This window comes from Lichenostomus cassidix, chromosome 2 (genome assembly GCF_008360975.1).
Source record: "Lichenostomus cassidix isolate B80296 chromosome 2, HeHo_3.0, whole genome shotgun sequence".
NCBI classification, from domain to species: domain Eukaryota; kingdom Metazoa; phylum Chordata; class Aves; order Passeriformes; family Meliphagidae; genus Lichenostomus; species Lichenostomus cassidix.
Genome location: NC_139482.1, coordinates 120744757 through 120757280, shown reverse-complemented (window position 1 = coordinate 120757280; position 12524 = coordinate 120744757). Strand labels below are relative to the sequence as shown.

The 12524-nt window shown below is 39.1% G+C and overlaps 1 protein-coding gene across 2 annotated transcripts in view; it reads right to left on the bottom strand.

The window, feature by feature from the left end:
* The window catches only part of CRISPLD1 (cysteine rich secretory protein LCCL domain containing 1), a 39111-nt gene extending 27130 nt beyond the window's left edge, over window positions 1–11981 (bottom strand). Inside the window, exons 1-2 of one of the 2 annotated variants that reach the window (XM_085053067.1) lie at window positions 11725–11981; window positions 10521–10843 (exon numbers count right to left, since the gene is read on the bottom strand). In XM_085053067.1, the coding sequence (XP_084909193.1) occupies window positions 10521–10778 (258 nt within the window). In that variant the 5' untranslated portion in view covers window positions 10779–10843; window positions 11725–11981. Of the gene's footprint in view, window positions 1–10520; window positions 10844–11724 lie in introns of those variants that run through there. The other variant, XM_085053068.1, reaches the window with a different exon arrangement.
* Between the last annotated feature and the right edge of the window lie 543 nt (window positions 11982–12524).

Genomic DNA, 12524 nt, shown 5'->3' with positions numbered 1-12524 from the left:
ACCAGCATAAATGTCCACCCACTATATCAAAAGGTACTGCAACAGAACAGCAAAGGCCAGTAGCTCAAAAAACATTTTCCAGTGAAAATAAATTAAAAAAAACCCTCAACAGTGGTAACATTTGAATTGGAGATATTTTCACACATGTTGGAAGGCAGAAAAAATCCTATGGAATGGGACTATATGGAAATTAAAGAAGAGCTAAAATTTAAGCTCAGTAAAGATGGAAAAGTAAGTACTTTTGGGCACCACTGAAAGTAAACATTTACCATGGCATAGTATAAATACCTCATTGCTGTATATATTCTAAATATAGGGAAAGAGTGGTAAAGTAAATACCAGAGTACAGTATGGGTATTTATTTACTTTTTAAAAGAATCCACTGTATTAAGACTAATGACACTGAGAAGGAAAAAAAAGGAAAAATGAAACATAGAATGAGAAAGGCCATGAGCAAATATGCCAGAAATACAGTTGAAAACTAGAAATCACCTGCATAGCATCAGCATGGAAAAAGAGAAAGGTACAGTTAAAAATTACTTCAAGCGACTGATCCTGGGTGTAGTCCATCTAGACTTTTTCACTGATCCAAATATATGTGTATTATCCGCATTTTTATAATTTAAAATTAGCAACAGTATTTTCCGAATAATATTTACTTTCCTTTTCTTCTGTATTTTTTTATTGTAAGAGAAAAGAGGATTTCCTTGGTATGCAACCTAAACCTCCTGCCCTGAAATGTTAGCTCATGTTTTATTGCCACAAAAAAAGAAATCTCTCTTTCCTGTAACTACCTCTATTTATTTCCCAGATTAACCAAATTCAGCTGCTTCATTTCCTCAGTCATCTCATAAATCACATATTCTGTCTTCATAATCAATCCCATTAATCTCTTTCATTCTCTCTAGAATGGGTAGACCATTCTTTAAAAATTACCAAAAATGGATGTTGCATCTCAGACAAGTTCTCATCAGTTTCACACACAGAAGTCTCCTTCCACAGATTGGTGCCTCTTATTATTTTTTAAGTCAGTGCAACTTCTGCATCTTTTTATCGCAGTTTCACCTTTACATTTTATCCCTTGTATTTCACCTGTTTGATTTCTTCCTTATTTCATACCTTGCAGTTAAGTCTTGTACCGTGTTGATCCCAGGCCATTACTTCTACTTCTCAAGTTCTAATTTTAATTTTTATCATGTCCTCTGAAACAACACCATCCTGTGCCCGTATTATATATATCATACATTATATATACAAAATGTTTATTATATATTTTATAAATATTATGTCTATTATAGATTTTATATATTTGAATATAATGTATGTATTATTTGTATTAATTTTATATATTATGTACATCATATTATATATATTATATTCCTATAATATATGTAATGCATGCAAGATATATTATATATATTCTACAGTTTTCAGGTGTACTATTTTCTCCAGCATCAATATCTTCAATCGTCCTCCTGTTTAAAAGGGAGGTTGTGTCAATTTTCTCTCACAAAAAAGTCAGAGTAGAGAGTGTCAAGAACTTTTCTAGAGTCTAAATATGGCACCTAATACTCCTCTAATTACTGGGTCATCAAAGAAGTAAAATAGATTGGTTTGACATGATCTCTTCTTGATGAGCAGACCTTGGCAGTTTTCATCAGCTTGTCTTTCAGTCATGCTTCAGTGAGGCAATTTCATCAGGACAAAGCTGCTGAAGGAAGTCCATGAAAACTAATGATAATGAGCACATCTGAAAAGTAAATAACTTGCACTCAACTGAGATGCTTACCTCCAGTCATTTGAGTTAGAATAAAATGTGGCTTCCCCATAGCCTGAGGCCCCTTATGCAGCAGTGACCACAAAAACTCAGAGCACTGTAACACCAGGCAAAATTCCCTTGCAAATTAAATCCAAACAATACTACATAGTACTTATATATCCTTAAAGTACAAAAAAAAAAAAAAAAAAGAGACCAGATAAAACTGCCAAACTTTCCTCAACCAAGAACGTTAAGACAGCCATTTTCTGCTGGAAAACTACTGCCTGGCTAGAAATGAAATAGTGAGGAATTTACACGTTACCATGTGGCAGACTGAAGTTTATAGAGCTTTAAACCGGGCAGAGATCCCTGAATAGACCTTGAGGTTTCAGCTACTCTTTTGGAAAAGAGTAAAAAGCAGAAAAACTGTGGCTTTTGCCTGGAAACAGGAAAGTGGTATAAGGCCAAAAATATTGTTCCCAAACACTGAAAAAATTGCACCAATATTTAGAAGTATCTCCCTATTACAGCTCCATGTGTTAGAGCTTTTTGTGTTCAAAAAGCAAAACCAGGAATAGGAACCAGCAGACATGACTAATCACGTTTTATTCTCTGTGTACTCTAAGCATGTTTAAAAAACCTTGCTGGAATATTCAGCTTTCCAAGGTGTTCTGAAACAGTGCATTTACTTTGCTACTTTTTAAAAGCAGTGCACTAAGACTTTCTATTAGAACATGACTAAAAACCATCTATTCACTTCTATGTTCTAACAGGAATGGAAGAGAAGCAACAGCTGATCTTGATTTCTCTACTTTGTCCATTATCAAACTATGAATTGCACACATTCATTACAAATAGTATTCATGAATATTTATAACTAATCACAAACTGACCAGACCTCAAACCCTGGTACTGATTACTAGGTTAAACTCACTGTAACTGATTGCTTTCATACAGCAGTTTTAGAGATGCTACAGGATTTCCTGAACTTTGAACAGGAATTAGCCATGGTATCTCAAATATGTGTCAAACTAAATGCTTTTAAAAGATGACCACTGTGATTTGACATAAGTGAATTGAACTCACTGCCAGAGAGCATCCATTGATCATATGTGACCTGGCACTACTGTCAGAAATACTTTCAAATAAAATCTCAAAAAATAGTCGGAAAATGTATTAAAGGAATTCCTGACCATGTGAACCTCCAACAGGGAATTCAGGACAAATCTATCATGATATGTATCAGGCAGCCAAATTCTGGATTTAACAGCCTCATTTTAAGAAACTGTTATCTTCTTTCATAATAAAGTGAAAGTTGTTCATCATCTTTTAAATGAATCACACTTTTCTACGACAGTCACTAACTTATGCCAAACCTAAGGCTGATGATTATATTTACAGATAACAGAATAAATTTGTAACTAGCATTTCAATGAAACAAAATGTTAATAAATATTTTTTTAATTAAAAAAAAGGAAGATTCCAAGGCTGATATCATGAAGATGACAGAAAACATGGAACTACTTTTATAAATCTCATTGATCCTTTCTGTGGTCTGTTTGTATTTTGTACTTAAGCTCAGAGTCTGCTACTACCTATTTAATGATCTTTTTTGATATGGGGATGAAGAAGTTCTCTGACAGCAAAAATAAAAGATGAACAGTGTCTGTCCTGTGTTGCTAATTATTTTATTTTGGGAAGGCTCCCTTAAACTTTGAGACAGTGAGCCTTTCTGCTACTTTCCACTTTCAGTTTCTTTACTTGGAGTTGCTTAGTTGTTGTTGGCATTACATCAATAGAAGTCAGACCACTCTTTTTTCTTGGCCACTTCACATTGCACAATCCTTTGCTAAAACTGCCAGGGAGAATAAGAGGATAAGTCAACGTCACTGTGTTCTTTGATGCAGAGTCAGTAGCCTTTGAGCACAGGCAAAGGAGCAGAAGCACTCCTACCAATCTTTGAAGTGGAGCAGAAAAGTGGAAAACCAGAGGGAAAGCAGGCAGGTTCACTCTGAATAGAGCTGCTCTGTTCTTGGCACCCAAAGTGCTCTTCAGCCACTTGGGGAATTCCACAAACCAAAGCCCTCTGCTCAAAAGGAACAGGAATTGTTTTTAACCAAGCATCCCAGAAGAGTTTTAGCAAGATGAGTAAGATACACTAAACAGAGACATCAAAAAGTTTTGTCAGAAAGGTCTAGGAGATTTAACAGGGCACTTCAGAACAGAAAAATTCACCAAAACGTGTGTGTCCACTACAAGGCCTTCCTTTATGTTTCTTAATGCTGCTTCAATTCTCCTAGGAATACTACAGAAAACAAATCTTAGCTGGGAACCCACAGATACACATAGAGAGAAACTGTTTCTTCCAGACTTAAACAAATTATAGGATCTAAATGCATCACAAAATAGCAAAAAAGCTTATTTCAACCCCTATTCAGTCACTATGATGCCATGAATAACATTTTGCTATCATCCATGCAAGAGCTCCATCTACTACTGGGTTCATATAATTTGAAGTCCAATGGTTCCTATTTAAATATAGCAGGATATTGCCTACAGAAAAAAAAATTAAAAATCTAAATAAGAAATCTTTCTCAATTTTCTTCATCTGAAGTCTTCCTGAAATTACTGAAATCGAGAGACAAATCTTCAAGCCTTCCAAAATACGAGGCTTGAAGTTACAAATTAGTAGTTACATAGAAGTTACATATTAGTCATGGTTTTGAAAGGAATTACATGGTATCAGCACTTTCAATACATCATTATCAATGTTTTAAAACTAAGACCTTTAGAGGTATTAACACAAACTAAGTACAAAAATATTTCTTTTTTTCCCCTTCTGTAAACAAAATATGGGTCAAATACTGCTGACAGATATACATACAGAATTTTCCTGAAGAACCACACAGCTATACCAAATAAATATTCTAATCCGATTTTTTTTAAACACCTCAAGATCTTTGTATTTTCCTGACACATTTTCCAATATAAAACTTTTTGGAAACAAGGTATGGGCTTTGCAAAGACATACCTGGTATTTATTAGCAGGATCTGCCCAAAAGACTAGAGATAATGAAATAAGCAAAGACTTCCCTGCCCTAGAAGATACTGATGTCTTCAATCACAATAATTACAAAATGCAGTGTATGGCTCAGGGCCAAGAAATACCAGGTTGAAATGCTCTGCTATCTATCAAGCTGGAAACCTGAATACTCTTTAGTACTGCAAAGGCACATCCATGGAATGAGGATCTCTCATGAACCATCTGGCTTCTATGTTTGGGAAAATATGTATGAAATCAAGGAATGAACACTAAAAAATGGTTTAAAATAGAGAGCATTATAAACTCATTAATCAAAAATACTTTTATGAATATTATCCTTGGTGAATCCTTTTACTTGGCAAACTACAACCGTTTGGAATATAGAGGAATTAACAACTTCCACTACTCAAATAATAATTATTTTTAAAGTGTTGACTGCAATAATCATGAAGAAAATCTCAGTTTTCATTAATATATTCAGCTTTACTAAGGTGCAATGTTACCAATGAAACTATTGGGGGAAAATGGTTTTGCAATTTCAGTGCATGATATACAACTAACGCTTACTAAAAAACCCAAAAAAACAGAATGCTTTAAGCTCTGTTCAGGTGCTTTAGAAGTAGAGCAGGGAAATCTCATTCCTCTCTCCTCTCTTTCCAGTGCTGTTAAATTCATGTGTGCAGCAAAAAGAAAATGTTCCTTACACCTTTCTTTAAAAGGAAACAATCCAGATAAAAAAATATACAACATGCACTTGCCATGCATTTTCATAGCACACTGTTCATCAAAACCTCAAAAAAAGATTTTTCTTTTTCTATTTAAGGCATAATGTCAACAACCCAAAACCTCTCTCAGCTTTGAAGGAAGAGGTCTAGGAAAGAATGATCTAACATGCAGTCATAAGGTCATATAAGGCCACTGCAGAGGAATTAACTGAATTTTTGCAATACTGTTCCCTACAGAGGAGCTTATGCACATTCTCACACCAGAATTCTTCTATATAGAAAAAGAGGCAGAAGATGAGGTGGAGGATCCATAACAGCCTTAAGAAACAATAGCCAAAATTGAGAATATCAACATTACCAAATTGCCAGGAGCAAACAATAACCTTCAAGAACCTGGAAGAACTTGCTCATAAAGCTTATAATTACTGTGCAGTACACTATCTCTCTTAAAATGGCCTTGTTACCAAAAAACAGCACCTGGCTGATAACATTTTAAAAAGATTCCAGAAGATCCTGAGAAACTGCAAACTAAAAATTTACTTCAATTGGGATGATTTCATAGAGTAAGATAAAAAAAAAATGAAATATACAATTACTCCCAAATATATTTCACTTTGAAGGTGTCAACAACATGTGGTTAAGTGCAGTTCAGTTACCCAGAGAGTTCCTAAGTTACTTAAAAATTAGTAAACAAATAAAATAAAACTATCATAAGGTAAAGAAAGAAGTGATAAATGACAGAAAAAAAAGATTTAAGAATATTAAGTATTTTTTTACGATTCCCTGCAAATGTGTTCATGGTCTCTGCAGCATACCTTCTTCACAATAGCCCAAGAAAAGAGAATGCAATATAGCATTCACTACATGAGGTAGGTAAAAACAGGATAGAAAAAATAAAAGATAAAGATAGGAGACTCATTAATGCTAAGTGATTGGAAGACTAAATAATTGGTAGTAATTGACAGTATTCAGTGTAAACACATACAAAGTAAGAAGGAGATTGCTAGAGATAACAGCCAACTACATATACACAGTAGTGTAGTAAATGACCTCTCAGCACATTAGAAAGTTCTTGAAGTCATTGCGAATAGCTCTATGAAACATGCCAGCTGTAGGTCAGTAAGTCAAAAAGTAAAAGAATGTTAGAAATTGTTAGGAAGTGAAGAAAATATAAATGCAATGGTATCCATTTGTAGTATGCTGTAACCATCCATCCAGAGTTTGGTTTGTTCCCTTTGAATTAAAAGGAAAACAGGAGAATCATAGCACATAGAGAAGGAGAACAAAATGGAACAACTTTTCAGATAGAACAGTTTTCAAGTAAAGGAATTAGGATTCTTCAGCTGAAAGCCTTGTGATCACTGAGGAAATTATTATTCCTCAAAATAAAGACGAAACAAGGCATCAAATAGAAGAACAAGTTTAAAGCAAAAAAAAAGTACTTTTTCACCCACTGCATAATTAAATTTAAAAAGCTCTGCAAATTGATGCCATGGATTCAAAAACTACAAGTGGACTCAGAAGCATTCAGAGTCACAAAGAAAATTCCATCTTAGACTATTCCATCTGACTCAAAAAGTGCAACAGCAGATTGAGGAAGTCCTTAAGCCACTGTTTGCTGGAAGCTGGGGTGGTTTATTGCAGAAGTTTCTCTTTTCACATGCTCTATTCTTATCCTCTTATCTTAGGAATCCATTACTGCTCACCACCAGAGCCACAGTACTTTAGAAGATGAACTTTTCATCCAGCAAGTTCAGCCAGACAGCCATGAGAACACTTTGTTCATTAGATCTATCTGCTGGGAATCTTTCTGCAGATGGTAACTTTAGGTCTCTGAACTATGACAGCCAGTAATGTTTTCTTTTTCAAAAAATATGGAAAGAGTGTACAGCTCAGTAATGCAACTTTTTAGCTTTCCTTGGGGTTTTTTTGTTTGTTTGTTTTTAATAAAACCAAGATCTTACATGCTGGAGACCTCATCTCAAAGGTAAGGCAGGACTTTGTAAGTCAGTCATAAAACCAATAGCTCCTACCCAGTGTGGCTCTCCACCCCACCCCTTCCTTAGTTATGCTTTCCAACACTCCTGTGTCAGCACTTGTACTCATCTGATTGAGCCACACAGAGAGAGTTTCAAGACTCAGAATGATAAAACCCTAAAATTGTATCTTTAAAAACAAAATCTGATTCTTTAAGTACTTGGATCATCAACTCAGGTATGTTGCATTGGCAGGAGCAGGACAGAGACACTTCAGCCAGAGCTGCCTGTAAGTCTGGAACATCTAAAGTAATCGAAGAGTGCAGTGAGAGCATGCAGCCTCCACTGCATAAGTTCTGCATAACTTCTCCCAGCACTCTTGGAGACCTTAACCTTCTCAACTGTACAACAGATTTATAGACACACAGGTGTATCAGTGAGGCACCAGGACCTTGATCATCTCCATTCAGGTCCCGTGAGACATAAAACTTCATTCCCCCAAAGAGAACTAACTCTATTCACAAGGAAAAGGTTTACTAGTACAAAGGGCAGTTTGCAGGGACACGACTGTGCCCATAGCAGGAGATCTGTTTGCCACCATATCTATATCAGTTTTTCAAGTTTTATTAAGCCTTACAATCTAGTAAGAATTTGTTACCAAATAAATCTACAAAAAGTAGACAAAAGTATTTCAGCTGCACTTATCTAGCTTGATAAACATCAGGGAAGCATTTAGAGGGATTGTTTCCCTCTTCTGGAGCACTGATAATCACCTTTGGTAAGACACTGAACAGAAAATCTCAAAGAGTACCATAAAAATATTTGTGCAAACAATCAGAAATCCCGTCATTTCCTCTTTCTGTTCAAGCAGTGTGTGGTTCCCACTGTCTTCTAAACCATCCTTTCTCCATTCCCAATACTGACTCTCACCTGCTTCCTCCAGATACACTCCTCCTCCCCACTTACTTACAGGTTTAGACTTTTCAAATAGCCTCTCTTAATTTCTGCGCTCTTAACCTCCTTCCATAAACTTCTGATCCAAATCAGTCACAGCTCTTACTCTAACCACATCTATTCATCAAATGCTCTTTCTATCCATAACACTGATTTCTCAACACCTTCTTGACCACTCAGGCTCTCCCCATGCCTTTCTCATGGATGCCTGTCCCTCCACAGGTATCTATTCCTCTGACCATACAATTTACACAGACTCTTTACCTTTACAGATCTCAAACCCTTGCCTAGGCTAATCCCTGATTCATTTGGATATTATGCTAAAGTTGAATCCCACCCTCTTGAAAGCTGATGTCCTGTTCTGAGTAACATCCTTGATGTAAAAATTGGGTAATTGCTTTTCCATGCTACTTGTACTCTGGCTCAGGTACCATTGGAGAGCACAGAAAAACAACAACAAAACAAAAAAAACTTGCTCCAGAGGTAGCCCTAACACAGAGTCTAAGCCCAAGTGTGTACAGTGCTGGAGGGATCGTTGAATAAAGATTTCAAAAACCTTACTTCAGTGAGTATATCCAAATTCTTCTTTCCAAGATATATAAGACAGGCAAATGTAGTATGGCATTAGGAATGGAAAAAGGCGTTTAACTACAAATCAGCTATGCTTTCACAGAATCTCATGGAAGAGGCTTGCAGTATTTCAATATGGGGAAACAACAGTCTTCCCAAGTCTTTTTTTACAAAAAGACCTAATAGCTTTTTCTTGAGCTTTCCAGAAAAAAAAATCAACCTGAGTGATTGGGAACAAAATGTTAATCCCTATTATAGCAAGGTCTGAAAATGTCACAACAGAAATCAAAGTTTAAGGATCTGTGCACACAACTGTAACTGAATGGGTTAAAGGGGTTTCAGGTATTATCATCCTTTTGTTTGAAGATGATATGTGGCAATATATCCTGTGATTCTGTGAACTAATTTTTTGATGGGTCTTAGTCTGGAATACCGACACTCACACAGGTAAACTTCAGTTAAACTGTCTTTAATAGGGGGTTGGACTAGAGAACTTTTAAATGTCCCCCCAACCCAAACCATTCAATGAGTCTGCTGATGCTTTAAGCAAGCTTGGTTTTTCCAGGACATATATGTGCTCCATTCAATCAGATCTCCAAGCTGAGAGACACCACTCCAGTATGGGAAAGGTATTTTGATCTGGAAATGTGTTAAAAATCTGTCATGGAAAGTGTCATGAAACGTGTGTAATATTTGATATAAAGAACTCAACCCATACGAATGCTATTTCTCTGCTGCATGAACAGATAAGTCAATAACACACCAGGTAGACACAGGAAAAAGGTGCAGAAACAAGAAAAGTTGCCCATTCTTGTCAAACCTCTAGACTTCTTAAAAGCTCTAATGACCTGATTTCAACTACTTAGCAAGGAGAGATAGAATTAGCCTGGAACTATGGCATAAAACCAAAGTTCAGAAACATGGGACTCAATGCCACTAATAATAGTCCAAATATAGAGGCTTCTTGAGGAAAAAAAAATAAACAGAAATTATGCATTATATTATTAATCTGAACATGGAAATATACAGCCCTCCAATAATACATGCCAACTTAAATAGAAGACTCTTCTTGTAAGACCCTCATTTAGCTCAGAAATTCCATCCAACATAAAAGCATGGGAAAGAATACATGCATGCTATTTTGAAACTTCATAGTTCAGTACTCCTCTTAGATGGTAAATTTTTGGGCCACAATCACAGCCAACTATATTGAGTACTGTTGTTTTGAAAATTGGCCTCTAACACTGAGGAACTGCCACTTAAATTTAAGAGAGCTATGAGTGATTAAACATCAGTAGAGCACAACACTTGATCCACAAAGAGGCATTTTTATCTCACAGTTCAAACCTGTACAGAAAAAACAGACAAACAAGTGACAAGTTCTTTAAATGAGAAAACAAGCAAGCTAAGACTGAAAGGATGCTGTTTTATAAAGTGATAGCAACTATTCTAAGAACATTTTTTTCTGCATGTCACTATCCATTTTTTCTTACCATATATTCCATATTGGAAGCTGGTGGATACACCTGACCCCGTAATTTATTATGAAGATCCAAGATACTTTGCATATCACTGTCTGTGATAGCCCTTTTCCCTCTCTGCTTGGCGATCCACCACTCACCATCTTCATCCATGTACTTTTCCAAAAGTTCCTCTAACAGCGTGGCATTGGGAAGAACCATTGCAGAAACTGCTTGAGCTATGAATAGCAATGTAGTTACTCTGAGCCAGTCCTGTGCTACATACTTCATGATGAATGATCTCAAAATGCTCAGGAGTTAGCTCCAAGACAAAGTCTTTCTTCCAGGTTTGCTGGCTGTAAATGCATAAGAGAGAGTAATGTAATTTGTAGACTGAAGGACTGGCCTGTATGAACAACAAACACTCTAGCTCATACAGAGTTTGGAACTGTTGCTCTAGGGGGAGCAAACAGGATGCTACATTTTTTTACTCCAGTAAGTACACACTGTTGATTTGGGAAGACACCTTATCTTCAACCTCATGGACTTCACTTTGTTCAAGTGGCTTTATATATCACATTGGCATGCGCATTTCAGTGCCTGCATGCAAAAAGCATGCTTTTCATATCTACTTAAAAGGAGCCAGACATCAATGAAGATCAGACTGTAGATAAGGTCTTCCAGTATTGGAACTTAAGAACAAAAGAAGGTAAAAGGTTTGCAGTCATTGCCAAAATGTAAACTGAAATCCACAATTAAATTGATACAAAATATCGTCTATTGGTGCATTTCAAAATACGACTTTAATTAAAGCTTTTGTTTTATGATTTCCAAAACCCTCATGAAACCAAAGGTATTCAACTAGGACAAGGAAACGGGTGAGACGGGGTTATTCTAATCACCAAACAAAGGAAAGCACTGAAAACTCTCAGAAAAAGTAGCACCACTTGCAAGAATGCGATACTCTACCAACGCCTGACTGAGTGCTTTAGGTCGGAAAGCCGAGTTACTCCTTCACCCTGGGTGAACACACGCGAATCCCGCCGCACCGGCCCCAGCCGCTGGGAGGGAAGCACAAAGAGGCGCACGGGCAGACCCGAGTCCTCTCCGGCGCGCCGCCGCCGCACGCACCCGACCCGACCCGACCCGACCCGGCCGGAGCGCCCCCGGCCGCCCGTCCTGCCGCCGCCGCGGGGAGGATGCTGCGGGGAGGATGCTGCCCCGCCAGAGCCCTTACCCCTCCGGCGGCGGCTGCCCGCTCTCCCCGCGGCCAGCTTCGCTCCGCCGCCTCCTCGCCACGCCCGCGTCGGGCCGGCGGGCGCGGGCACGGCCTCGCCCCGCTCGCTGCGGCTGCCGCGCTGGGAGCGGCGCGGCGGGCCGGGAGCGGACGTGTCCAGCAGCGGAGCGGGGCTGCCGCCGAGCTCAGCCGCCGCCTCCGCCTCTCTCGCCCTCCTCCGGGTCGCCACCACCGCCCCGAGGAGCTCCGCGCTTCTCCCCGCCGCTCCCGCCCCGCCGGGCATTTATCGCGGGCGGCGGTGACGTGCGGCGGCCAGCCCTCCCCGGCACCCCGCGGGGCGGGACGGCTGCGCTCCGGGCACCGCGCCCGCCCCCGGCCCCGGCCCCCGCACCCTCGCCCCGGCAGCCGTGCGCTCCCCGGGGGCGGCGGAGTCCGCATCAGCTGCCGGGCGATACCTGGAGTCCCGCGGGCAGCGAGGGCTGGCTGGGACCGCAGCCTCTGCCTGAAGCTGGCCTCGGTCCTGCAAAAGCTATCGCCCAGGAAAGGTCGAGGGGGCCCCGTCCCCGACCGCTTCCATCCCTGGCAGCAGGCTAGGGGATGCTAAGCCGGCCTGCTCCTGCTGAGACACAGAGAAGAGAAAGAGCTGTGAGCTCCGCAAAAGTCCAGAACATGTGAATATGGCTGGAGGTACCAGGACAGGAATTTTATTGTGGATTCAAACCAGCCACATGAGACTCTCTTTACAAAGTAGAATTCAAAAGTCTGTAACCACTCATTTCTGTGCCAAGCAAGAATGGGCA